Source organism: Pongo pygmaeus, chromosome 20 (genome assembly GCF_028885625.2).
Source record: "Pongo pygmaeus isolate AG05252 chromosome 20, NHGRI_mPonPyg2-v2.0_pri, whole genome shotgun sequence".
Classification (NCBI taxonomy): domain Eukaryota; kingdom Metazoa; phylum Chordata; class Mammalia; order Primates; family Hominidae; genus Pongo; species Pongo pygmaeus.
This window is the reverse complement of record NC_072393.2, coordinates 12940123-12967854: the sequence shown is the minus strand read 5'-3', so window position 1 is coordinate 12967854 and position 27732 is coordinate 12940123. Positions and strand designations below refer to the sequence as shown.

Genomic DNA, 27732 nt, shown 5'->3' with positions numbered 1-27732 from the left:
GCCTCCCAAAGTGCTGAGATTACAGGCATGAGCCACCGCACCCGGTGTTAATGAGATAACATTTGGAAACTGCTTGACATGCAGTAGGTGCTTAAGAAATAGGAAAAAAGGCCGGGCATGGTGGCTCATGCCTGTAATACCAGCACTTGGGGAGGCCAAGGCAGATGGATCACCTGAGGTCGGGAGTTCGAGACCAGCCTGACCAACATGGAGAAACCCGGTCTCTACTAAAAATACAAAATTAGCAGGGCGTGGTGGCGCGTGCCTGTAATCCCAGCTACTCGCGAGGCTGAGGCAGGAGAATCGCTTGAACCTGGGAGGCAGAGGTTGTGGTGAGCCGAAATTGCACCATTGCACTCCAGCCTGGGCAACAAGAGCAAAACTCCATCTCAAAATAAAAAAAAAAAAAAGGAAAAAAGGCCAGGCACGGTGGCTAATGCCTGTAATCTTAGCACTTTGGGAGGTGCTGGGCAGATCACAAGGTCAGAAGTTCGAGATCAGCCTGGCCAATATGGTGAAACCCTATTTCTACTAAAAATACAAAAATTAGCTGGGCGTGGTGGCGGGCGCCTGTAGTCCCAGGTACTCGGGAGGCTGAGGCAGAATAGCTTGAATCCTGGAGGCGGAGGTTGCAATGAGCTGAGATCCCACCATTGCACTCCAGCCTGGGCGACAGAGCAAGACAATGTCTCAAAAAAAAAAAAAAAAAAAAGAAATAGGAAAACTGGGCCGGGCACAGTGGCTCACGCCTGTAATCCCAGCACTTTGGGAGGTCGAGGCGGGTGGATCACCTGAGGTCAGGAGTTCAAGCCCAGCCTGGCCAACATGGCAAAACCCCATCTCTACTAAAAATGCAAAAAATTAGCCTAGTGTGGTGGCAGGCGCCTGTAATTCCAGCTACTCGGAAGGCTGAGGAAGGAGAATCGCTTGAACCCAGAGGCGGAGGTTGCAGTGAGCCGAGATTGAGCCATTGCACTCCAGTCGGGACAATGAGAGCAAGACACCATCTCAAAAAACAAACAAACAAAAAAGCCAGGCGCGGTGGCTCACGCCTGTAATCCCAACACTTTGGGAGGCCAAGGCGGGCAGATCATGAGGTCAAGAAATCAAGACCATCCTGGTCAACACTGTGAAACCCCATCTCTATTAAAAAAAATTAGCCGGGCGTGGTGGCACATGCCTGTAATCCCAGCTACTCGGGAGGCTGAGGCACGAGAATCGCTTGAACCCGGGAGGCGGAGGTTACAATGAGCTGAGATCGCGCCACCGCACTTCAGCCTTGTAACAGAGCGAGACTCCGTCTCAAAAACAAAACAAAACAAAACAAACAAAAAGAAATAGAAAAACAAAAACAACAAAAAAACAAAAACCCAAAACCTTGTCCTGATTCAGCACTCAAATTCACCAGCTGGAGAGGAAGAAAAAATTCCGTGACCACACAAGGACCAACAATGTGGACCACACATGCAGCAGGGGCTACTTTGTTCTGCCCCAAGGCTTGCGGAGGGCCGCTGAAAATTTGCCATATTATATGAAGGAGGTGAACCTTAACAAATTGTCTCCTGCATCCCAAACTCGCTCCCCATCTTATCTTTATCTGGGGCAGCCCCCAAATTGGACCAGAACGCTCTTATCGTTCACACCCGCCCCAGGAACCCCCAAATCCAGCCCCAGCTCCCCAGTCTCACTCTTCTGCTCCCCATGCACCTCGGTTGGTCTAGAGACCCTCCTGCCAATTTGATTCTCAGCCAAAACCCCAAAGCGCGGCGACCCTGGCGCATGGCAGGACGGGATTTGTAGTTCCAGGGCTTATCGGAGGGTGGGGGAGAGGGAGGCCTTTACGCATGCCTTGGTGGCGGCTTTCTGCACGTGTTTCTTAGCCCAGGTTTCAGTCCAGCGGAACTGGCTACCTCGGAATCCCAACTGCTCCTTTAGGGTGTCTTCCGAGATTCTCCGAGTGGAGTTAAGCGCCTGCCGACACTTCCCTAACCTTGGAGGCCCGGGACTCGCTTTTCATGAATGAACGGAGCCGGGACTGACTTTGCCTACGGCAAGTGGGTTGAGATAGCTGTTCCCCTCCTTCAGGCAGGGGCAAAAATTGACCTGTGCCTCTCTCGAGGGTCAAAAAGTTCCTCAGGGCAGGGTGGGTTGTTCTTTGGGATTAGAGCCGGTGAATTCATTAAATATCGGCTTAGGGAGGGGCTGAATACAGTAAAAGAACAGCCTTGAGCCTTGGAGGGTAAAGCCACGTTTTTAAGGAACAATTTAGAGCTGGCCAGGTCATGCTTAACTTGGATGATCTCTAATCGCGCGAACTGCTCTTATACCCATTTGACAAGTGGGGAAACTGAGGCTTCAAGTGGCAGGAGGTCTCCTACTTTGTTATCAGCAGGGCAGGGAGGGGAAACCAAGACGCTACAGGGTCTCCAGCTTTTTACCATCTGCTCCTCTCTCAAGAGAAGGAAAAACGGTGCCCTACTGTCTTCAGACGTCGCAACTTCATGACCCTGCCCTTGCCAGAATTTCCTGCGCTGTTCTACCTCATTCAACTTCAGGTAGGGAAAGGGATTAGGCGTGGTTAAAAGTTTATTTTATTAGTTCATTTTGTTTTATTCAAAAATTTATATCCTTGTGGCTTTTTCATCTCCTTGTAAAAACTATCAAACAGTACTGGAAAATAATGCAAAAAGTGGCAGAGGCTTCTGTAGGAACCCGGCTTGTCTCAGGCACTTACTTTGTCCTGCTTTCTTTCCTTTGTCTCTGGGGTATAAAGACCACGCTCAGCTCTTTCCTTGCGCACACACAGCGTACTCCTCCCAAGTACCTCTGGATGGGGGAAGGGAGGCACATTTCAATTTTTAGTGGAGGAAGGTGACAAGGAGGGCGCTGGCTCTGGCCGAGGGGTTCCTGGATCCATCACACACAGAAAGTCCCCACGCGCTACCAAACTCCTGGCTCCAGCTAAAGAGCTTGCGGTCAGGTCAGTGTAAGATGCTGGGAAAACGAGACACTAGGAGGACCGGCTGGCTAGAGAGGCCAAAGAAACGGCAACTCTTTGGTCACGTGACCGGGCCTTGTCTCAGCCCGGGTTACCCAAGTGCCAGGGCACGTGTGAAGGTTGAACCTTCCGATTGGCTCGGCGGGACCAGTTTGAACGGAGTACGGGAGCCGCGGCGGCTCACCTACGGCCGCGTTTTTCTTTTTTTTTTTCTTTCTTTCTTTTTTTTTTTTTTTTTTTTTTTTTAATTCTCTCTCTTTGGCTCCCTCCTTCCGCGCGAGTCTCCGGAGAAGCCGCAGCGCGAGTTGCCGCCGCTGCTGCCCGGGGCCGGGTAAGTGGGCCTCACTCAGAGCCCGACCCTCTTGGCCCCGGCTTGCGTCGACCCCCGCCGGGCACCGGGCCTGCGCCGCGCGCGGCCCGGGCGTCGGGGCCGCGCCCGACCGGGAAAGGCCGGGAACCCGGTTGGGCCCGATCCTCCTGGCAGCTAGAACGGGCCGGGCGGGGGAGGGGGGAACCGAGCAGAGCTTAGGGGGTGGGGCCTCGGAGCCAGGCCATGTCGGGGCTCCGCAAGAAGAGGGCCAGTGGGACTGCTGGGGTCGGGCTGGAGGGGATCTGATTGGGGGAAGCGTCTGGGGACTGCTTGGGGCCTGATTGGGGGACGTCGCGAGGATCGGGTGTGTGTAGGGGCCTGTTTCGGTGGGGCTTGGTTGGGTCTGATTGGGGGAGGCCGCACTGAAAAGTTGAGCGGGGAGGGGGGAGGGGAGCTCGTTGGGTCCTGACGGGGAGGGGCGTCAGACTTCGGCCTAGAGGGTTTTCCTGGATCTGACTTCGAGGCGTTGCTGGGATCCGTTGAGGGGAATGCCCCAGGGGGTGTTTACCCAGGCCGAACTGGGGGAGGCTGCAAGGATCGGACCAGGGGGTTACTGACACGAGGTGGTGGGGGGCTCGGCCGAACTTGACTGGGAGAGGCAACAGAGATCCGTCAGCAGGGGTTACTGCTGACAGGGTCGGAGGGGATTTCAGGGAGAGGCTTGGCCAGACCTGATTGGGGAAGGCGACTGGGATCCGTCCAGGGGGCTCCTATAGTGGGTTGGCCGGGCTTGGCTGGCTCCCATTCGAAGAGGCAGCAGAGACCTACCTGGGGACTGCTTTGGGCCTGATTAAGAGGAATCCTTAGAATTTGGCTAGGCCACAGAGGGGGATATCTGGCATCCACTGAGCTTGAAGGGCAGGAACAGGGGACAGGAGAGATCAGGACGATCGTCTTGGGACGGTGCATCTGGGGAAGCTCAGAAATTGGACTAGGGCAGGAGGCCTCTGGGATCTGGCAGAGGTTAAGGGCCGAGTGTCGGGGGAAGGGGACTCTTGAGGGACTGTGCCTGCACGGAAGAGACCACGGGGGCCGGGGCGCTATCACGGTCTGGGGCGGGGCCCCTGGATGTGGAGGCGGCTGGGCCCTCGCCCAGCCGCTGCGAGGGAGGTGGAAGCCTTCGGACTCGGAGCCGGGGTCGGCGGCATGGGCCACCCTGGGACGAGGGCTCTTCGCTGGGTCCCATGAGGATCCGCCGGGCCCCGCCGCCGCCACCTGTGGCCCGTTTCCACCTCCCCCCTCCCGCGCTCCCGAGCCCGCGACTGCGCGGCCGAGGATGGCGCAGCTGGCGGGGACCCCGCACTTGGGCGGGCGTGGATCGGAGGCCTCCGCCGGTCCGCCGAGGGCGTTCCCGTCGTCATGCGGCCACCGCGGCCTCAGGGGCTCCACCTGGGTCTCACACGGAGCCCCAGAGACCCAGCGCTGACCCCGGCCCCTACCTCCGCAGCTTGCCTTGCGCCATGGACTGGCAGCCAGACGAGCAGGGCCTGCAGCAGGTCCTGCAGCTGCTCAAAGACTCACAGTCGCCCAACACAGCCACTCAGCGCATCGTGCAGGATGTATCCTTCCTTCCTTCCGGGGCTGGGGGAACCGGGTAGATGTGTGCAGTTTCCAAAGGCCAGAGAGAGAAAGAGAGGGACTGACTCCCCTAGTCCCCAGATTTTTTCTGCTGTGCGGAGGATCTGCCCTGGACAGAGAAGGATTACAATTCCTGGGTCCCATTTCCAGAGCTGCGGGGATTGTTATAGAAAATGATGAAAATTCCTAATGTTAATCGAACGCTAGCATCTACTCCATTAACTATTAAAGTAGGCCCTGGCCCAACGGGGTGGCTCATGCCTGTAATTGGAGCACTTTGGTAGGCCGAGGCAGGTAGATCGCTTGAGCCCAGGAGTTTGAGACCAGCTTGGGCAATATAGGGAGACCCCATCTCTACAAAAAAATACAAAAAATAGCTGGGTGTGGTGGCATGCACATGTAGTCCCAGCTACTTGGGAGGTTGAGGTGGGAGGATGGCTAGAGCCCAGGAGGTAGAGGTTGTGGTGAGCTGAGATTGTGCCACTGTACTCCAGCCACCCTGGGCGACAGAGCCAGACCCTGTCTCAAAGAAAAGATATATAGGCCAGGCGCGGTGGCTCACACCTGTAATCCCAGCAGTTTGGGAGGCCGAGGCGGACGGATCACCTGAGGTCAGGAGTTTTGAGACCAGCCTGGCCAACATGGAGAAACCCTGTCTCTACTAAAAATACAAAAATTAAGCCAGATGTGGTGGCAGAAGCCTGTAATCTCAGCTAATCGGGAGGCTGAGGCAGGAGAATCACTTGAACCTGGGAGGCGGAGGTTGCAGTGAGCTGAGATCGTGCCACTGCACTCCAGCCTAAGTGACAGAGTGAGACTCTGTCTGAAAATAAATAAATAAATAAACAAATATTTAAACCATGAGCATGACTCACCCCAAAATTTGGATTCCCTCTTTAAAAAAAAAAAAAATAGGCATCATGGCCTGTTAGTGGGGAGAGCTGACTAGTAGCTGCCACTTTAAGAGGAGTGGGATTCTCCTTCCCTCTCCTGCTCTGGCTGCGTCTTCAGGAGTGGATGGGAAACCCAGACATTTCCACCCAACTCCTTGTATGATTTTTTTTTTTTTGAGATGGAGTCTTGCTCTGTCGCCCAGACTGGAGTGCAGAGGTGCAATCTTGGCTCACTGCAACCTTCACCTGCTGGGTTCAAGCAATTCTTCTGCATCAGCCTCCCAAGTAGCTGGGAATAGAGGCATGCACACATCATGCCCAGATAATTTTCTTGTATGTTTAGTAGAGATGGGGTTTCACCATGCTGGCCAGGCTAGTCTCGAACTCCTGACCTTGTGATCCGCCCGCCTTGGCCTCCCAAAAAGTGCTGGGATTACAGGTGTAGGCCACCGCGCCCGGCCCCTTATATGAATTTGACGTGTCTGAGGTGCTCTGTGTCATTGTGGGCTTATTAGGGAGCGGGATCCCCCAGGAGCTGGCAGCCTGGTCCCAGTGGTCAGAGATAGTGTCAGGTACATAGTGAGGGGGCCTGGCTGGGGGAAGGCCTCTGTCTTCCAAGACCCTTAACAGCCTGGCAGAAACTCAAACAACTCAATCAGTTTCCTGACTTCAACAACTACCTGATTTTCGTCCTGACCAGACTCAAGTCAGAAGGTACGCCCTCTGCTCCCTTCCATGCGATCGGGACCCTGCTTTCTCCCCCGTGGGCCCCTGAACCTCAGCCTTCCTCCTCCCAGATGAGCCAACGCGCTCTCTCAGTGGCCTCATCCTCAAGAACAATGTGAAGGCACACTATCAGAGCTTCCCACCCCCTGTGGCAGACTTCATCAAACAGGAGTGTCTCAACAACATTGGCGACGCCTCCTCGCTCATCCGAGCCACCATTGGTGAGAGGGGCAGCGGGGGTTGGCCTCTGAGGACACACTGAACTCTCACTTCTCAGCATGTTAAGTGTAATGCTTCATGGAATGCTCCGGCACCCTCTATGGTAGTACTATTACTATTGCCATTTGATAGATGAGGAAGCTGAGGCGCTGAGCTATTAAGGGACCTGTCTGGGTAAGCAGCAGAAGTCAGAAACAGCTGAGGCATTGCAGGGCCACGCTCTGGAACCACTCCCTCCTGAAACAGTCCTTCTTGCCTCTGAGACAGTCATGCAACATCTAGAGTTTTGTGTTCGGCCTTGGGCTGAGTGCTAAAGGTATAGAAGTCAAAATAATGCAGGTTTTGTTTCAGGTGCAACGGAATTAGGTTTTCAGCAGAGCCTTTTCTGACTCTTGGAAGGTGGCCTGAGGAAGTTACAGAAAGATGACTAAGAATTGGCTCATGCCTGTAATCCCAGCAACTTTGGGAGGTCAGCGTAGGCAAATCACCAGAGGTTGAGTTCAATATCAGCCTGGCCAACATGGTGAAACCCTGTCTCTACTTAAAATACAAAAAACTTAGCTGGCCAGGCATGGTGGCTCACGCCTGTAATCCCAGCATTTTGGGAGGCCGAGGTGGGCGGATCACAAGGTCAGGAAATTGAGACCATCCTGGCCAACATGGTGAAACCCCATCTCTACTAAAAATACAAAAAATTAGCTGGGCGTGGTGGCATTCGCCTGTGGTCCCAGCTACTCGGGAGGCTGAGGCAGGAGAATCACTTGAACCCAGGAGTTGGAGGTTACAGTGAGGTGACATGGCGCCACTGCACTCCAGCCTGGCAATACAGCGAGACTCCGTCTCAAAAAAAAAAAAAATTAGCTGGGCGTGGTGGTGAACATCTATAATCTCAGCTACTCAGGAGGCTGAGGCAGGAGAATTGCTTGAACCCAGGAGGCAGAGTTTGCAGTGAGCCGAGATTGCGGCACTACACTCCAGCCTGGGCAACAGAGCAAGACTTCGTCTCAAAAAAAACTAAATAAAATAAAAATAAAAAAAATGACTTTTGGCTGGGTGTGGTAACTCACGCCTATAGTCCTAGCACTTTGGGAGGCCAAGGCAGGCGGATCACTTGAGATCAGGAGTTGGAGACTAGCCTGGCCTACATGGTGAAACTCCGTTTCTACTGAAAATACAAAAAATTAGTTGGGAATTACAGCTGGTGGGCACCTGTAATCCCAGCTACTCGAGAGGCTGAGGCAGGAGAATCGCTTGAGCCCGGGAGGCAGAGGTTGCAGTGAGCCAAGATAATGCTACTGTACTGCATCCTGGGCAACAGACTGAGATTCCATCTCAAAAATAAAAAGTAACTTTTAGTCCCGCAAAAACCCCCTCCCAGGCCAGAAGTAGGATCTGGACTTCCTGAGCTCATTCTATGTGCCAGGCTCTTTGCTAAGTCATTGAAACTTACTGATCCAGGCTGAGCGCGGTGGTTCACGCCTCTAATCCCAGCACCTTGGGAGGCTGAGGCGGGTGGATCACTTTAGGTCAGGAGTTCAAGACCAGCCTGGCCAACATGGTGAAACTCTATCTCTACTAAAAATACAAAAATTTGCTGAGTGTGGCAGCGGGCACCTGTAATCCCAGCTACTTCGGAGGCTGAGGCAGGAGAATTACCTGAACTCGGGAGATGGAGGTTGCAGTGAGCCAAGATTGCGCCACTGCCCTCCAGCCTGGACTACAGAGTGAGAATCCATCTCAAAAAAAAAAAAAAAAAAGAGAGAGAAAAAGAAACCCACTGATAACCTTAGTTAGGAGGCTGGTTTTCTTTATGTCTTCTGAGGGCTGGAAGCACTGAGGCACACAGAGTGAGGGGATGTGGCTAAGGTTCCACAGTCCTCACTGTGTACCTACCCACTGCAGGGAGCACCTTTCTCTCATTGACAGTTTCCACCCTTGGGAAACACTGCCATCTCGTGGCAGCAAATACTATCTCTGCACTTAACAGAACTCATATCCAGCTCTGTCACCAGATATGTGCACTGTCCTGGCACCTCAGATGCCTGCTGTACGTAACTCCTGGATGTCTAATAGGCAGTACAAGCATCCCTGCCACCTTCCTGCCCTTACCTCCTTTCCCTCTCTCATCATGCCTGTCCTTACGCCAGGCCTTTGCACCATAGAGTCCCCTGCCTCAGATGCCCTTTCCCCAGAAACCTGGATGATTCCTCCCTCGCCTCCTTCACCTCCTTCAGGTCTTGGCTCAGATATCAAGATGTCACCTCAATGAGGCCTGCTCTGGCCACCCAATTTAAAGTTGCTATCTTCACCTACAGCCCTTTCTCACCATCTTTTCTGCTGTATTTCCCCCTTTAGTCCTTGGCATGTGGCCCCTCCCAGTTTTTTGTTTTTGTTTTTGAAATGGAGTCTTGCTCCGTCCCAGGCTGGAATGCTGTGGTGTGATCTCTGCTCACTGCAACCTCTGCCTCCCGGGTTCAAGTGATTCTCCTGCCTCGGCCTCCCGAGTAGCTGGGATTACTGGTGCCCCCCCACCACGCCAAGCTAATTTTTGTATTTTTAGTAGAGACGGGGTTTCACCACGTTGGCCAGGCTGGTCTCGAACTCCTGACCTCAAGTGATCCACCCACCTCGGTCCCCCAAAGTGCTGGGATTACAGGCATGAGCCGCCCATGCACGGCCCCTCCCAGTTTTTTTTGCTAATTTATCTTTACTTCATAGCTTGCTTCCAGCTCCCAAGGGTGAGGATTTTGTATTTTGCTCTGTGCTGTGCCTCAGGCCCTGGAACAGAGTTGACTCACAGTAAGGCTCAGGGTGCTTACTGAGTCAAGGAGTACCCTTCTACCTATGTCAAGGCCAGGAGTGGTGGCTCACGCCTGTAATCTCAGTGTTTTTGGAGGCCGAGGCAGGAGGATTGCTTGAGGCCAGGAGTGGTGGCTCACGCCTGTAATCTCAGTGTTTTTGGAGGCCGAGGCAGGAGGATTGCTTGAGGCCAGGAGTTTTAGGCCAGCCTGGGCAACATAGTGAGATCCCATCTCTACAAACAATTTTAAAAATTAGTTGGGCATGGTGGCATGTGCCTGCAGTCCCAGCTACTTACGAGGCTGAGACGGGAAGATGGCTTGAGGCCAGGAGTTTGAGGCTGCTGTGGACTATTGATTGTGCCACAGCAATCCAGCCTGGGCAACAGAGCTAACTCTATCTCTTAAAAAAAAAAAAAAAAAAGGAGGGAGAATGTGGAGAGCATACATGGGCTAGGGAACAGAAAGGCAGCACTGGGGGTGCCCAGTGGGAGGGGGAGGTGCTGGGCAGCCCCCGCCCAGCCTCAGGCAGCGTCCTTTCCCGGCCGCCCCAGGCATTCTCATCACCACCATCGCTTCCAAGGGTGAGCTGCAGATGTGGCCTGAGCTGCTGCCCCAGCTCTGCAACCTGCTTAACTCGGAGGATTACAACACTTGTGAGGTAGGCGAGAAGCTATGGATGGCCAGAGTGGGTACTGGGGGGCTGGGACCACCACCCACCACCCACCTTTTTCTCTCTGCCCCTCTGCACTCAGGGAGCCTTTGGAGCCCTGCAGAAGATCTGCGAAGACTCATCAGAGCTTCTGGACAGTGACGCCCTCAACAGGCCCCTCAACATCATGATCCCCAAGTTCCTGCAGTTCTTCAAGCACTGCAGTCCCAAGATCCGGTGGGTGCAGCTCCCTGGGGGCTTCCGGAGAGCCTGGAGTGGGCAGGGTCAGGGTGACCTACGTGTCTGCTCCCCGCCAGGTCCCACGCCATCGCCTGCGTGAACCAGTTCATCATGGACCGGGCCCAGGCACTGATGGACAATATTGACACCTTCATCGAGGTGGGCCACTGGGCTGGGGGTGGGCAGGGCGAGGACTGATGGCCCCTACAGCTGACCCTGTTCCTCCCTGCAGCACCTATTTGCCCTGGCCGTGGATGATGACCCCGAGGTGCGGAAGAATGTGTGCCGCGCCCTGGTGATGCTTCTGGAAGTGCGGATCGACAGGCTCATCCCCCACATGCACAGCATCATCCAGGTGTGCATGATTGAGGCCAGCCCAGGCGGGCAGGCAGGGGGCCGGTGGCAGGGGGGCCGCTGGCAGGGGTCAGGGAGCCACCCCCAGCCAGGCCAGGCCTCAGCTTCTCCCCCCTACCACAGTACATGTTGCAGAGGACCCAGGACCATGATGAGAACGTTGCCCTTGAGGCCTGTGAGTTCTGGCTGACGCTGGCCGAGCAGCCCATCTGCAAGGAAGTCCTGGCCTCCCATCTGGTCCAGTGAGTGCTGCTGCTGCCCACTGTCCCACCCCAGCTTCGACCCCTTGCTATGCCTCTGCCTTCCCTTCTGGTCACCTGCTGTGCTTCTCTCAGTCCACATCCTTGTCAGTTTAAAGTCAGTATATATTTATGTGTAAGTGGTAAGAATGCCACTTTTTGAAGACTTCAAAATTAGGTAACTGATAGGTGGAAAGAAATGAAAAATCAATGGCCACGCGTGGTGGCTGACGCCTGTAATCCTAGCACTTTGGGAGGCCGAGGCGGGCAGATCACGAGGTCGGGAGATCGAGATCAGCCTGGCTAACACAGTGAAACCCCGTTTCTACTAAAAATACGAAAAATTAGCTGGGCGTGGTGGCCTGCACTTGTAGTCCCAGCTGCTCGGGAGGGTGAGGCAGGAGAATCACTTGAACCCAGGAGGCTGAGGTTGCAGTGAGCCAAGGTCGCGCCACTGCACTCCAGCCTGGGTGACAGAGCAAGACTCCATCTTAAAAAAAAAAAAAAAGAAAAATCAACAAAGGCTTTAGGTATGGCTGTATCCAGGAGCTCAAAGGATGTGAAAGGCATCTGTGTGGTCTCAGATCTGCTTCCCTTGTGTTGGCTTCATTCTTAGGCACAACCTTCCCTCTGGGTAGTGCTGTAGCCTTCTGTGCCCTTCCAGCTTAGGAACTTTAGAGTGAAGAAATTTTCGACCAGTGTTTCCAACAAAAGTCCTAAAACTGACCCTCCTTGACAAACTTGGATTGCTTGCCTCTCTCCAAATCATTGTTTTCCCTTTTATTTTGAGACAAAGTTTTGCTCTGTCATCCAGGCTGCAGTGGAGTGGCATAATCATGGCTCACTGCAGCCTTGACCTCCCAGCTGAAGCAATCCTCCTACCTCAGCCTCCCTAGTAGCTGGGATTACAGGCACATCCCACCACACCCAGCTAATCTTTTCTAAGTTTTAGTAGAGATGAGGTCTTGCTAAGTTGCTTGGGCTGGTCTCGAATCCCTGACCTCAAGCAGTCCTCCTGTCTTGGTCTCCTAAAGTGTTGAGATTACAGGTGCGAGCCACTGCACCCAGCCCCCAAGTCATTATTATTATTATTTTCAAATTTTTGTTTTTGAGATGGAGTCTCACTCTGCTGCCCAGGCTGGAGTGCAGTGGCACAATCTCGGCTTACTGCAACCTCCACCTCTCGGGTTCAAGCGATTCTCCTGCCTCAGCCTCCTGAGTAGCTGGGATTACAGGTGACTGCCACCATGCTCAGCTAATTTTTGTATTTTTAGTAGAGACAGGGTTTCACCATGTTGGTTAGGCCGGTGTCGAACTCCTAAGCTCGTGATCCACCTGCCTCGGCCTCCCAAAGTGCTGGGATTACGGCCATGAACCACCACGCCTGGCCTTATTTTATTTATTTATTTATTTATTTATTTATTTATTTGAGACAGAGAGTCTCACTCTGTGGCCCAGGCTGGAGTGCAGTGGCGCAATCTTGGCGCACTGCAACCTCCACCTCCCGGGTTCAAGTGATTCTCCTGCCTCAGCCTCCCAAAGTAGCTTGGATTACAGATGCGTGCCACCACGCTGGGCTAATTTTTTTTAATTTTAATTTTAATTTTTACTTATTTATTTATTTGGAGATGAAGTCTCGCTCTGTCACCCAGGCTGGAGTGCAGTGGCGCGATCTTGGCTCACTGCAACCTCCACCTCCCGGGTTCAAGTGATTCTCCTGCCTCAGCCTCCCAAGTAGCTGGGATTACAGATGCGTGCCACCACGCTGGGCTAATTTTTTTTAATTTTAATTTTAATTTTTTTTATTTATATATTTGGAGATGAAGTCTCGCTCTGTCACCCAGGCTGGAGTGCGGTGGCGCCATCTGCACTTACTGCAACCTCCGCCTCCCAGGTTCAAGCGATTCTCCTGCCTCAGCCTCCCAAGTAGCTGAGACTACAGGCGAGCGCCACCAAGCCCAGCTGATTTTTTGTATTTTTAGTAGAGACGTGGTTTCGCTGCGTTAGCCAGGATGGTCTTGATCTCCTGACCTTGTGATCCGCCCGTCTCAGCCCACCAAAGTGCTGGGATTACAGGCATGAGCCACCGTGCCAGGCCAATTTTTTTTATTTTTAGTAGAGACGGGTTTTCACCATGTTGGCCAGGCTGGTCTCGAACTCCTGACCTTGTGTTCTGCCCACTTTGGCTTCCCAAAGTGCTAGGATTACAGGCGTGAGTCACCGTGCCCAGCATATTGTATTTTTATTTATTTATTTATTTATTATTCATTAGAGGTGAGGTCTCACTATATTGTCCCGATTGGTCTCAAACTTATGGGCTCAGGCAGTCCTCCTGCATTGGTCTCCCAAAGTGCTATAATGACAGATGTGGCCCCCGTGCCCAGCCCCAAATTATTATTGATAACAGTCTAGGCTGGGCGGACGGCTCCTGGGGAGTGATGAGACCTAGATGAGCAGGTGATGAAGGCTCTGTCACTTACAACTCTGGGCTGCAGCTGAGGGGCTGGCTGTCTAGTGTGTTTGCTCCCCTACCCTGGCTAGTCTCTGCCCTATCTCAGGAAAGTTGCCAGGAATAGGACCACACGTCCCTGCCTTAATGTTGTGCTAGGGAGCAGGCACCATACCAAGATTTTCAGTGTATTCAGGGGTCTGTAATTCACTGAGTGGCCAGGCCTGGGTCAAGAGCTTTCCTGAAGGCTGAGTGACATGGCTCACGCCTGTAATCCTAGTACTTTGGGAAGCTGAGGCAGGAGGATTGCATGAGCCCAGGAGTGTGAGGCTGTGGTGAGCTGTGATCGCACCAGTGCACTCCAGCCTGGGTGATAGGGTTAGACCCTGCTTCTAAAAAAAAAAAAAAAAAACCTTTCTGTGGAGGCAGGAGTGGTATCATTTATATCCTAATCATAGCGGCAGAGACTAGATTCCGATAATTCCCCAGAGGGAAATGGATCGATTTGCACCTAGCAGTACCATCATGCCCTGCAGGGTCTGCTCTGTGGCTGATTGGGGGGCTGGTCACCGTTGGCACCTGTTTGCCTCCTCCCCAAGCTGTGCCTCCCCCCAACTTTTGCTACGGCCCCTGCATCCCCATAAACAGCCCCTCTCTGTGCAGGTTGATCCCCATCTTGGTGAATGGGATGAAGTACTCGGAAATTGACATCATCCTGCTCAAGGTCAGGCAGGGCCCACCCAGCATGGGTGGGCATGGGTGTGGGTGTCGTGGCTGTGGTCCCCAAAGTACTTAACAGTCTGCCTGTCCCCCAGGGGGATGTGGAGGAGGATGAGGCCGTCCCCGACAGTGAGCAGGACATCAAGCCACGTTTCCACAAGTCACGCACGGTCACACTGCCCCACGAGGCTGAGCGGCCTGATGGCTCCGAGGATGCGGAGGATGACGATGATGATGATGCTCTGTCCGACTGGAATTTGAGTGTGTGCCCCTGCCTGGGGGTGCGGGTGGGGTGGCAAACCCTGGACTCCCTCTTGGGAGGTGACTAGAAGCTGAGGCAGAAGCTGATTAGAAGCTGATCGTGGCCGGGCGCAGTGGCTCACGCCTGTAATCCCAGGACTTTGGAAGGCTTGAGGTGGGCGGATCATGAGGTCAGGAGATTGAGACCATCCTGGCTAACACAGTGAAACCCCGTCTCTACTAAAAATACAAAAAATTAGCCAGGCATGGTGGCAGGCGCCTGTAGTCCCAGCTACTCGGAGGCTGAGGCAGGAGAATGGCATGAACCCGGGAGGCGGAGCTTGCAGTGAGCCGAGATAGCGCCACTGCACTCCGGCCTGGGCGAAAAAGTGAGACTCCGTCTCAAAAAAACAACAAAAGCTGATCGTGAAGATTCTGATCATGATCTCTGATCCTGGGAGTGCAGTCAAGGAGGGTCGGCCTCCTGCCTGAGGGGCTGCCCTGAGCCTCCCCATTGTCCCCCCTTCCCCAGGGAAGTGCTCAGCGGCTGCACTGGACGTCCTCGCCAATGTCTTCCGGGAGGAACTGCTGCCCCACCTACTCCCGCTACTCAAAGGCCTCCTCTTCCACCCTGAGTGGGTGGTCAAGGAGTCGGGCATCCTGGTGCTCGGCGCCATTGCTGAAGGTGAGTACGCCTGATCTCTGAGCCCTGTGCTGGCATGAGACTGTAGGGCTGGCCCACATTACTGGCCACACCGATGCCTCAGTTCTCCCTGGAGGCCTACTCACCCCACTCCAAACAGCTCTGAGATCTCAATTCTCCCCTTGGTTTTTGGGCCTGAAAGGAACCCCTGGAGCCCCACAGTGCAAGGCCTCTTGTTCATTCTCGCAGGCACGCAGTTCTTTCATGTTGTAAGCATAATTACAGCAACAGTGATAATAACAGCAGGCACAGCTGCATGCTTGCCTCGTGCACTTACGTAGACAAACATCCTTGGCCCTCATCACCACCTGATGAGGTGGGTGCTAGATCCCAGTTTCAACGATGGGGAAACTGAGGTACAGAAAGATTGATTGCACTTCCTTACAGTCACCCAGGGTGTGTCTGGGCCTTAAACCTGTTCCTGGCTGCCAGGCTGGCCTGCCAGAGTTAGTAGTAACCCGTGGTAGGTGGTATTTCATCAAATTCAACCTGGTATCTTGTAATCGGTGGGGTTTTCAGGCTCCCATGGTCCCGATGGGACATAAAACTTGTTACAGGAGGGCTTTGTGAGTCCGTTGGAGGCATGATATACCATTGCCTCAGCATCCAGACCTGTGCCAAAAATTTCAGGCATGGCAGCAAAAACCTTCAACCTTGTAAGCTTTCAAAATTTGTCTAAAATTTGTCTAGTTACTGTGGTGCACGCCTGTAATCCCAGCTACTCAGGAGGCTGAAGCAGGACAACTGCTTTAGCCCAGGAGTCCGAGACCAGCCTGGGCAACATAGGGAAACCCTCTTTCTACAAAAAATTTGTTAAAAAGGCCAGGTGTGGTGGCTCATGCCTGTAATCCTAGCAATTTGGGAAGCTGAGGCAGGCAGATCGTTTGAGCCCAGGTGTTCAAGACCAGCCTGGGCAATATAGTGAGACCTCATATCTACCAAAAAAAAAGAACCTGATAAAATTAGCTGGCGTGGTGGTAAGTGCCTGTAGTCCCAACTAATTGGGAGGCTGAGGTGAGAGGTCGAGGCTGCAGTGAGCCATGATTGCGCCACTGCGTTCCAGCATGGAGAACAGAGTAAGACCCTATCTCAAAAAAAAATTGTCTAAAGAAATGTTTCGACATGTGATATGTGTTTAATGTATCTCATATCTCATGTTAATAGGGTATATATCACACAACACATTTACATATGTTAATAGATTACATAAGCTGTGTTATTTATTTATTTATTTATTTATTTATTTATTTGAGACTGTGTCTTGCTTTCTCGCCAGGCTGGGGTGCAGTGGCACAATCTCGGCTCACTGCAACCTCCACCTCCCAGGTTCAAGTGATTCTCCTGCCTCAGCCTCCTGAGTAGCTGGGACTACAGGTGCCTGCCACCACACCCAGCTAATTTTTTTGTATTTTTAGTAGAGACAGGGTTTCACTACATTGGCCAGGATGGTCTCAATCTCCTGACCTCATGATCTGCCTTCCTTGGCCTCCCAAAGTGCTGGGATTACAGGTGTGAGCCACCTTGCCCAGCCAGCCACTGCGCCTGGCCTCTATTTTTCTTTTGTTTTTGAGATGGAGTCTCGCTCTTATCGCCCAGGCTGGAGTGCAGTGGTGTGATCTTGGCTCACTGCAACAACATTCTGCCTCCCGGGTTCAAGCAATTCTCCTGCCTCAGCCTCCAGAGTAGCTTGGGATTACAGGAATTCACCACCAGGCCTGGCCAATTTCTTTTTTTTTTTTTTTGTGAGACGGAGTTTTGCTCTTACTGCCCAGGCTGGAGTGCAATGGCACAATCTTCACTCACTGCAACCTCTGCCTTCCGAGTTCCAGAGATTCTCCTGCCTCAGCCCCCCAAGTAGTTGGAATTACAGGAGTCCACCACCACACCCGGCTGATTTTTTGTATTTTTAGCAGAGACGGGGTTTCTTTCACCATGTTGGTCAAGCTGGTTTCGAACTCCTGACCTCAGGTGATCCATCCACCTCAGCTTCCCAGAGTGCTGGGATTACAGGCATGAGCCACCACACCCGGCCTGTATTACATGTTTATGGTAAAAAGATCTATAGGAGTTGAGCTCAAACTGGTAAACATAGATCTTGTGTCTTGGATTATTGGGGGATGTGCTATTATCTTTGTTCTCTTTAAATAAAAGAGCAGTGTTCGTGATCTTTAAAAAAAAAAAAAAAAAAAAAAAAAGCTGGGTGTGGTGGCTCAAGCCTGTAATCCCAGCACTCTGGGAGGCCAAGGCGGGTATATCACCTGATGTCAGGGGGTTCAAGACCAGCATGGCCAACATGGCAAAACCCCATCTCTGCTAAAAATACAAAAATTAACCAGGCATGGTGGTGCATACTTGTAGTCCTAGCTATTGGGAGGCTGAGGCACGAGAATCACTTGAACCTGGGAGGCAGAGGTTGCAGTGAGTGGAGATCACACCACTGCACTCCTCCTTGGGGGACAGAGTGAGACTCTGTCTCAAAGAAAACATTAAAAATTTTTTTAAAATGGCTGGGCACAGTGGCTCATGCCTGTAATCCCAGCACTTTGGGAGGCCGAGGCGGGTGAATCAACTAAGGTCAGGAGTTCGAGACCAGCCTGGCTAACACGGCGAAACCTCGTCTCTACTAAAAATACGAAAAATTAGCCACGCGTGGTGGCCCACACCTGTAATCCCAGCTACTCGAGAGGTTGAGGCAGGAAAATTGCTTGAATCCGGGAGGCGGAGGTTGCAGTGTGCCAAGATTGTGCAACTGTACTTCAGCTTGGGCAATAGAGCAAGACTCCGTCTCAAAAAATAATAATAATAATAAATTAAAAAATTAAACAAAAATAAGGAGAAATAGAAAAATCACAAACGGCTGGACACCTGTAATCGCAGCACTCTGGGAGGCTGAGGTGGGATCATGTGAGGTTGGGATTTTAAGACCAGTCTAGCCAACATGGTGAAACCCCATCTCTACTAAAAATACAAAAATTAGTCAGGTATGGTGGCGGGCGCCTGTAATCCCAGCTACTTGGGAGGCTTAGGCAGGAAATCACTTCAACCCAGGAGGCAGAGGCTGCAGTGAGCCCAGATCACACCATTGCACTCTAGCCTGGGCAACAGAGCAAGACTCCATCTCAAAAAAAAAAAAAAAGAAAAAGAAAACAAACATCTTAAGAACAGTTTCGGCCGGGCGCATTGGCTCACGCCTGTAATCCCAGCACTTTGGGAGGCCGAGGCGGGCGGATCACGAAGTCAGGAGATCGAGACCATCCTGGCTAACACGGTGAAACCCTGTCTCTACTAAAAATACAAAAAATTAGCCGGGCATGGTGGCGGGCGCCTGTAGTCCCAGCTACTCGGGAGGCTGAGGCAGGAGAATGGCGTGAACCCTGAGGGGTGGAGCCTGCAGTGAGCCAAGATCGCGTCATTGCACTGCAGCCTGGGCGACAGAGCAAGACTCCGTCTCAAAAAAAAAAAAACAGTTTCAAATGCAAAGTGCTTTTATTCCATTTGGGTCACTGCTGCCCCATAAAACCCCACTCACTATGTAACGGAGCCAATTTTGAATTCACACATGAATTCAGTTAACGCATGAATTGAATTAACACAATAACACGGGGCTCTTTGGCTGGGCGCGGTGGCTCACGTCTGTAATCCCAGCACTTTGGGAGGCCAGGGTGGGTGGATCATGAGGTCAGGAGACTGAGACCATCCTGGTCAACATGGTAAAACCCTGTCTCTACTAAAAATATAAAAAATTCCCCGGGCATTGTGGCAGGGGCCTGTAATCCCAGCTACTTGGGAGGCTGAGGCAAGAGAATTGTTTGAACCAGGAGGTGAAGGTTGCAGTGAGCCATGATCATACCACTGCACCCCAGCCTGGGCGACAGAGGGAGACTCTTCCTCCAAAAAAAAAATAAAGATAACCCGGGGCTTTGGGATGAGAGGCTTCTGCTGTTTCCCCTCCTGTGCCTGCCTTTACCTGGCTCTGTGAAATGAGTCTGGGCCAGTGATTTAACCTCTAAGCCTCAGTTTCTCTATATGTTGTGTGCGGCTGACTCTTCTCTCCATGGGGTGGGTGTGGCTGGGCCCAGCTTGCTCCTGGGGCCCAATCAAACTGCCCCCTCTTGGTTCCCTTTCCTTGTAGGCTGCATGCAGGGCATGGTGCCCTACCTGCCCGAGCTGATCCCGCACCTGATCCAGTGCCTGTCGGATAAGAAGGCCTTGGTCCGCTCCATTGCCTGCTGGACACTGAGCCGCTATGCCCACTGGGTGGTCAGCCAGCCACCCGACATGCACCTCAAGCCCCTGATGACAGAGCTGCTCAAACGCATCCTGGATGGCAACAAGAGGGTGCAGGAGGCGGCCTGCAGGTGACCCTGGACCCCTGATCCCACAGCCCCCACTCTCCCCCAGCCACCCTCTGGGAAGTGATGACACCTGTGACTGTTGATGTGGAACTGATTTATCTTGTATTCGTACTGGCTGATCCTGAGTTGCCCTCCCCCACTGCCCATGGCCCAGTGTCACCTGCCATGGTCCACTGAGCCCCCCGCCTCATCCTCCCTCCCGCCAGTGCTTTTGCCACCCTGGAGGAAGAGGCCTGCACGGAGCTGGTGCCCTACCTCAGCTACATCCTGGACACCCTTGTCTTTGCCTTTGGGAAATACCAGCACAAGAACCTGCTCATCCTCTACGACGCCATTGGCACCCTGGCCGACTCTGTAGGCCACCACCTCAACCAGCCGGTAAGACCCCAGAGCGGCTCCCGCCTCCCGATCCCCGTGCCCCTGGGCATCCAGTGACCTGGTGGCAACCCCGTGTTGCACGCCAGGGATGTGGCCGTGACCTCAACAGGCAGACAGACAGACCCGGCCCCGCCCTCGCCCTGCTCCCAGTCTAGTGGGGGAGAAAGACAGTTATGAGACAGCGTGGTAAGTGCTGTGCTTCGGGAACCAGGAGGCGGTGACCTACGCTCCCAGGGGGGTGGGGTGGGGAGGGCAGTGCTTGGACAGGTGACAAGAATGAAGGCCTCGAGGTCTGGCCGGATGGCAGGCCTTTCAGGGTCCTATGAGCCACGGTGAGGCACTCAGGCCTCATCACTCGGGCAACAGGTGCCTGAGTCACAGTCTGCCACCCCGACCCAGGGAGCGCCAATTTCGTGCTCCCTCTCCAGGAATACATCCAGAAGCTGATGCCCCCACTGATCCAGAAGTGGAATGAGCTCAAGGACGAAGACAAGGACCTCTTCCCCCTGCTGGAGGTGAGTGGGCTCCTGCCCCTCACCCGAAGCCCGTCCTGCCCACCCCGCCTGAGTTCTCCCCACCTGCCTTCCTCCCTGCCAGTGTCTGTCATCGGTGGCCACCGCCCTGCAGAGTGGCTTCCTGCCTTATTGTGAGCCCGTCTACCAGCGCTGCGTCACCCTTGTGCAGAAGACACTGGCTCAGGCCATGGTGAGCACCCCTAGGCCCGTCACCTGTGTTTCTGCATTGGCCTGCCTCGGGGCTGCTCCACTCACCCGTGCCCCTGTCCCCATCTGTGTCTAGATGTACACCCAGCACCCCGAGCAGTATGAGGCTCCCGACAAGGACTTCATGATCGTAGCACTGGATCTGCTCAGCGGCCTGGCTGAGGGCCTGGGTGGTCACGTGGAGCAGCTGGTGGCCCGCAGCAACATCATGACATTGCTGTTCCAGTGCATGCAGGTGGCTGGGGACCTGGACAGTGATGACACCCAGCAGCCTGCGTGGGCTGCCCCTGGTGGGGAGTCAGGGCCTGGTTGTGCCCAAAGGAAATCAGGGAAAAGGCGCTGTTCTAATTATTTTAAAGAGTAATCCTGGAGGCCGAGGCAGGAGGATTGCTTGAGCCCAGGAGTTTGAGACCAGCCTGGGCAACATAGTGAAACCCCAGTTCTAAAATTAAAAAAAAATTTTTTTAAAAAGCAAACAGTTTTGAAAATAGAAAGTATGAGGCCGGGTGCTCATGCCTGTAATCCAGCACTTTGGGAGGCTGTGGCGGGTGAATCACTTGAGGTCAGGAGTTTGAGACTAGCCTGGCCAACACGGTGAAATCCCGTCTCTACTGAAAATACAAAAATTAGTCGGGTATGGTGGCGGGCACCTGTAATCCCAGCTACTTGGGAGGCTGAGGCAGGAGAATTGCCTGAACCCAGGAGGCGGAGGTTGCAGTGAGCTGAGATCATGTCACTGCACTCCAGCCTGGGCAATAAACTGAGACTCTGTCTTCAAAAAAAGAAAGAAAGAAAGAAAGAAAATAGAAAACGTGAAAGCCCAAGTCCCTGCCCCAGCGCAGTTGGCTCTCCGTATCTGTGGGTTCTACATCCCAAGATTCAAGCAACCTCAGATTGAAAATACTCAGAGGAAAAATTACATCTGTACTGAACGCATACAGAAGTTTGTTCTTGTTATTCCCTAAACAATACAGTATAACAACTATTCCCATACTGTTGACATTGTATTAGATATAAGTGATTTAGAGATGATGGTAAGTGTACAGGAGAATGTGCATAGGTGCATATGCAAACACTATGCCGCACCCACCGCCCCCCACCTTTTTTTTGAGACAGAGTCTCACTCTGTCACCCAGGCTGGAGTGCAATGGTGTGATCTCGGCTCACTGCAAACTCCACCTCCAGGGTTCAAGCAGTTCTCCTGCCTCAGCCTCTCAAGAAGCTGGGACTACACGCGTGTCCCACTATGCCTGGCTAATTTTATTGTATTTTTAGTAAAGACAGGGTTTTGCCATGTTGGCCAGGCTGGTCTCAAACTCCTGACCTCAAGTGATCTGCCTGCCTCGGCCTGCCAAAGTGCTGGAGATTACAGGCATGAGCCACTGCGCCTGGCCCTAACACTATGCCACTTTATATCAAGGACTTGCACATCCGTGGATTTTTATATCTGCAGGGACCTGGAAAGAATCCCCCACGGACACTGAGGGATGACCGTTGGGGCACTGCCAATGCAGTGGGGCACTGCAGATGTGGTCTGGAGGCTAGGGAGGTTAAGGAACAGCTGGGAGCCCTAGAACTGGAAAGTGGCAGAGGCTGGACATGCACCAGGGACTGTGCCCTCTGAGCTGTCCTGGTTAGGAGGAAGGGAGCCTAGCCACACTGATCTTTCTTGAATCCCTAGGACTCGATGCCTGAGGTCCGGCAGAGCTCCTTTGCCCTCCTGGGAGACCTCACCAAAGCCTGCTTCATCCATGTCAAGCCCTGTATCGGTACGACACTCGCCTTGTCCCTAACCCATGACCCCAGCCCCGGCCTCAAGTGATGGAGAGCAATACCCGGGGATGACTGTGACCACATTGGGATGTATTCGTACTGTCTGATGGGGCCTGCTGGACTAGGTCCTGCAGCTTACCCTGGCTGGCCCTCCTTCTCAGCACCCCTGTTTCTCCCCACTAGCCGAGTTCATGCCCATTCTGGGCACCAACCTGAACCCAGAGTTCATCTCCGTCTGCAACAACGCCACCTGGGCCATTGGTGAAATCTGCATGCAGATGGGTGAGTGCCCTGCAAGTGGCAACACGCTCCCCACATTAGCCTGTTCTCAACCTGGGGGTGGGACCCTAGCTCTGACTGACAGCTTCCTTCAAGGGAAGTCTCTGGGGGGTCGTCAGGGGTGGAGCCAAGCAGAAAGGTCATTTGTGATTGGCTTCTCCAAAGAGGAGGGATAGGAGGGCTGTTCTGATTGGACCGTTTTGTGTAGTTGGCTAAAAGACTCATTCGGATTGGTTGGGTGACTTTGGCTTTTTTTTTTTTCCTTTGACTTGGACAGCGTGTTGTCACCTTTGCGACTCTAGAGAAGCCTCTGATGTTTGGAGGGTGTGGGTCTGTCCCTGGTTGGCCAGGGATTCTGGGTGGGGATTAGCCGGAGAAGGTCTTTTGTTTCCTCGCTGGTAGTGGTTGGCCAGTCTCTAGTTGGAACTGGGGCGAGTGGTGAGTGAGGTGGGGCGGCCCCCTGGCCCCCTGTGGGTGGCGGGGGCTGTGCAGGGCTCTGATTGGGTGCTCCCCCAGGGGCAGAGATGCAGCCTTATGTGCAGATGGTCCTCAACAACCTGGTGGAGATCATTAACCGACCCAACACACCCAAGACACTGCTGGAAAACACAGGTGGGCACCTGGCCCGGCTGCTGCCTGCACCCCTGCCCGCCTTCTGGAGGTGGGGTTCTGGGCTGGGAAGGGCATCAGAAAGAGGCTTGTCAAGGAACCAAGGAAGGTGTCTGGAAGTACCTGGAAGGGGGCACTGGGAGAAGCCCCAAGAAAGATGCAGCCTCAGGCTGGGTGCAATGGCTCATGCCTGTAATCTCAGCACTTTGGGAGGCAGATCACCTGAGGTCAGGAGTTCGAGACTAGCCTGGCCAACGTGGTGAAACCCTATCTCTACTAAAAAATACAAAAATTAGCCAGGGGTAATGGCACGTGCCTGCAATCCCAGCTACTAAGGAGGCTGAGGCAGATTGCAGTGAGCCAAGATGTTGCCACTGCACTCCAGCCTGGGCAACAGAGCAAGACTCCATCTCAAAAACAAAACAAAACAAAACGGAAAGAAAGAAAAGGGAAAGGAAAGAAAGAAAGATAGATGTAGAGAGACCTGGGAAGAGACTCAGGTGTGATGAGGAGGACCCCTGGCTGGGCCAAGCCTGGGGGACCAGGGTGGCTGCAGTAGCCATTCCCTTGGGGCTCATGGGGCGGGGCTTGGTGCCTTGTGCCAGAGGCCCTGCCACGTACCGTCCCGGGGCCGCTCGGGGTTGCAGGTCGCCTGACGAGTCCCTCTGCCATTCCAGCCATCACCATCGGCCGCTTGGGCTACGTGTGCCCCCAGGAGGTGGCACCCATGCTGCAGCAGTTCATCCGGCCTTGGTGTGTGTCCACGTGTCAAGCCTGCTGTGTGGTGGGCGGGACGGGCCCAACCCCCTCCCTCGCCTGTGCACTTCCAGCCCCATCTGCCTACTGACCCCCTGCCCTGCCCCACCCCCACAGATGCATGTCCCAGGCCCACTCACTGATCCCCAGTGACCCAGCCCTCCACAGACGCATGCCCTGCCTGCCCTCTGACCTCCAGCTGCTCACCTTCCCACAGGTGCACGTCCCTCAGGAACATCAGGGACAACGAGGAGAAGGACTCAGCCTTCCGCGGCATCTGCATGATGATCGGTGTCAACCCGGGGGGCGTTGTGCAGGTTGGGGCAGCTGGGCTCTGAGGGCAGGCGCGGGCGCTGGGCTCGGGCGGCCCCTCACCTGGGATCCGTCACGTTTCAGGACTTTATTTTCTTCTGCGATGCTGTAGCCTCCTGGGTGAGCCCAAAGGATGACCTTCGGGACATGTTTTATAAGGTGAGGCTCTGACTGGGCCCTGATCTAGTTCTGGGAGCAGGCAGGGCTGAGACCATCTGGTAACAATGGGGCCTGGGGATGGGGGAAGAGGCGCACTCCCCTTGTTCTGCCCCTGCCTACCCCTCACCACCACCCTCCCCACAGATTCTCCACGGCTTCAAAGACCAAGTTGGGGAAGATAACTGGCAGCAGTTCTCTGAGCAATTCCCGCCGCTGCTCAAGGAGAGGCTGGCGGCTTTCTACGGGGTCTAGGTGATCATGGAGACTGCCAGGTGAGGAGACTGCAGCTGGCAAGTCAGCACTGTCTTGGGGGCCGAAAGGTCCCAGGCCATGACCTTCCTCCTCCCCCTGCAGGTTTCTGTCTGCGTCGTCGTCGGAGGGATTACTGGGGAGTGCGCTGCATCCGGAAGTCGCTGTGCCCTGGTTGAGGGGGGTTAGGGAGGAGTGAGTGGGACTCAAATCCAGATGCCTTCCCCGTCCGTCCGTCCGTCCGTCCATCCGTCCACCTGCCCTCCTGGCAGGTGGGTGGGGCCACCATGCTCATCCTATAAACGGGGAGGTGGGGGGGACTTCTGGTGGGCAGGGGCCCCTGGGCTGTAATAGGGTCATCTCTGGCAGCCCACTTGGGCCAGCTACATGGGAGGGAGGAATTACACAGCTGACCGAATCCGGCTTCAGAGGAGGTGAGGGAGGAGCAGGTCAGGAGGGGGGGCCCTTGTAGGGAGCGTACACTCACACAGACACACGTGGCCACACGCATGTGCGGGTGCCATAACCGGCGAGGCTGGGCCAGCCGCTCCACTATTTCCCCGACTGCATGGAGACTAGAATTAGTGAACCCCTGAGTTAACCCGTAAGGCCTTCCGTGTAACCTGCATCTAGAGTTTAAGAAGCTTCTGCTGTTTTGCTGGAATTGGCGGTGACTGGGGAGGGCTGGGTGGGTGGGGGGCCTCAGGCGGGATCTCGGGGCGGGGGGAGGAGGATGGTGACCTTGGGAGTCGCCCTGTCAGCACGCACATGCTTGGGACCCGCTCCACACACTTCCTGCCAGCTTTGTTGCAGCCTCAGCTGGTGTGTCTCCGTCCTTGTCCTAGCCTAGCTTGCAGGGTGAGAACCACTGGAGTGGCTGGGGCTGGCCAGAGGTCACCGTTTCTCCTTCCTGTGTGCTCCAGTGGCTTTTGAAGACACTGGGTTGGGACCTTTTTCCTGAAGAGAGCTGGGTGTAGCCAGAGCTACTGGCACCTACCCCTAGCATCTCTCTCTGTAAGCAGCTTCAGGGGCAGTCCATTTCTCTGTGCTTCTGAAAGCCCCCTTCTCACGTTTCAGGCCCGAGTTTTAACTCAAGGGCTGGGGCAGGGGCATTTGATTGATGATGACAGAGGACACAGGTTTATGCTTTGCCAGCAAAAAGGAAAACCAAGACTTGGTGGAAGGGAAAGGTGGTGTGTCCCCTGTTCCCTACTCCATCTCCCTGGGACTTCCTGCTCATCATAGTACCCAGTGAGCCCAGAGATCCTACTAGACTGGGTCAGCAATTCTAGAGAACCTTCTGGAATAGTCTGGGAACATGGTCAAGGTGGGAGGGGCTCCCCTAGAGAGGGTGGGGGTGTAGTTACTTCCCAGTTGGCCAGAAAACTGGGCCCTGCAGACCCCCTTAGCATTTTTTCCCTTTTTTTCCTTCCCTGCTTTCTACTTCTTTGGGGAGCCCCTTGTGTTTTGGAGTTTGACTGGAGTCTCGCATCCTGGGGCCTGCTCCATCCATCCCTCCTGGGCGCCAGACCCTCCATCCGAGCCCTGTGTCTTTCCATAGTCAGGGTCAGGCCCTGCCTCTATTCCAAGGGGCACTCAGTACACATTCCATAAATTAGCTGGGTGTCCCTGCACGCCCACCCCATGAAACTTGAGCAGGTCTCTGGAAGCCATTTGTTAAAAAAAAAAAAAAGTTTTAAAAATACCTTTTAATTTTATGGTAATTCCAGTTCTTTGGAGCATCCTCTGCTGGGTCTTGGGGTGTGTGGATGGATTGGCTATCTGATGGGATTGGTAACCCCCCGCTACTCAAGATGGGGGGATACAAACACCTTCAGGGAAGGGGAGCCTGGTTCTTCTCGTTTTCCTTTTTTTTTTTTTTTTAAAAAAAAAACTATTTAATTTTTTAATTTATTTTTGGTTATTTTTTGCACAATGAAGTTTCAGCTTCTCAACCTTCTCCCCTACCCAGGGCTGTGGACCCAGACTGGCCTTGAGCCACAGTCCCTCTTTCCCTCCTCACCCTCTTCCCCCTGCGGGCTCCCGGGTCTGTCCATTTGTTACTGTGCTGTGCTGGGGATTGGCGCCGAGGTGGCGTGAGATTCCACTTGTGTAGAACTTTGTTGAGTAAAGATCAGTTTCTTGTGAACTCCTTAGTCTGCGGCTTCCTGTGTCCTTGGCTTTGGTGGTGAAGAAATGTCGGGGGCACCGGGGATACTTGAGAGTGGGAAGATAGATGAATGGGAAAGATGGAAGATTAAATTTGTAACATACATGAAATGTGCAGCTCATTCTCTGGGACTTCAACTCACTAAGAGTGAGCCATTAGTGTCACTGCCCAGGTTCAAGATGCCCCTCTGCCGTACTCTAAACCGAGTGGTAAGGGGTGAGGCCTTGCCGCACTCTTATCATCAGCTGACCCTGGGTCAGGGTTTTCGTAGAAGACTCAGCCCAGCCCCAGGCCTGATGGTAATTTAATTAATATTAGTTACAATTACTCAGGCAAATGGAAGTAGTTTCTGCTGTGGGGGAAAAAAAACCCACAATCTTCAGAATAAAATCTTGTTTTTTTTGAGACCGGATCTTGCTCCCTCACCCAGGCTGGAGTGCAGTGGCGTAATCATGGCTCAGTGCAGCCTCAACCTCCCTGGCTCAAGCAATCCTCCCACCTCAGCCACCCAAGTAGCTGGGACTACAGGTGCATGCCACCATGCTGGCTAATTTTTGTATTTTTTGTAGAGGGGGTTTTCGCTATGTTGCCGAGGCTGGTCTTGAACTCCTGGGCTCAAGCAATCCACCTGCTTTAGCCTCCCAAAGTGCTGGGATTACAGGTGTGGGCCACCGCCCCCAGCCAAAATAAAATCTTACTGCAACCTTGGTGTGGCCCAAAGATCAACGTGGGAAAATTTAAAAATACTGACACATATCCAATATTCAACAAATAAGGCCTGCATTCTAGTG

General features: G+C 53.6%; 1 protein-coding gene and 2 non-coding genes across 16 annotated transcripts; all 3 read left to right on the top strand.

Annotated features, from left to right (window-relative positions):
- Nucleotides 1-1819: 1819 nt before the first annotated feature.
- TNPO2 (transportin 2) lies at nucleotides 1820-26920 on the top strand. 14 transcript variants are annotated; one of them, XM_054464142.2, is made up of 26 exons: nucleotides 1820-2054; nucleotides 2458-2555; nucleotides 4816-4927; nucleotides 6478-6553; nucleotides 6637-6786; nucleotides 10137-10243; nucleotides 10338-10471; nucleotides 10552-10633; nucleotides 10707-10829; nucleotides 10952-11070; nucleotides 14180-14240; nucleotides 14332-14497; nucleotides 15009-15161; nucleotides 19312-19537; nucleotides 19741-19912; nucleotides 20341-20427; nucleotides 20510-20617; nucleotides 20711-20869; nucleotides 22316-22403; nucleotides 22591-22689; nucleotides 23203-23298; nucleotides 23973-24048; nucleotides 24269-24368; nucleotides 24448-24522; nucleotides 24667-24768; nucleotides 24877-26920. In XM_054464142.2, exons 3-26 carry the CDS (start codon nucleotides 4829-4831, stop codon nucleotides 24958-24960), a joined length of 2742 nt encoding a protein of 913 aa, XP_054320117.2. In that variant the 5' UTR covers nucleotides 1820-2054; nucleotides 2458-2555; nucleotides 4816-4828; the 3' UTR covers nucleotides 24961-26920. The 14 variants fall into 14 exon arrangements, with proteins under 14 accessions (XP_054320117.2, XP_063513980.1, XP_063513982.1 ...); XM_063657910.1 differs by having other exon boundaries at nucleotides 1832-2050; nucleotides 23943-24048; nucleotides 24667-24794; XM_063657912.1 differs by having other exon boundaries at nucleotides 1832-2054; nucleotides 2460-2555; nucleotides 23943-24048; nucleotides 24667-24794.
- On the top strand, nucleotides 19589-19658 carry LOC129021239 (small nucleolar RNA SNORD41). Its single transcript, XR_008495975.1, has one exon. It is a non-coding gene; the product is annotated as a small nucleolar RNA SNORD41 (small nucleolar RNA).
- LOC129021252 (small nucleolar RNA ZL2) lies at nucleotides 22445-22521 on the top strand. The gene has a single exon (XR_008495986.1). It is a non-coding gene; the product is annotated as a small nucleolar RNA ZL2 (small nucleolar RNA).
- Nucleotides 26921-27732: the final 812 nt, after the last annotated feature.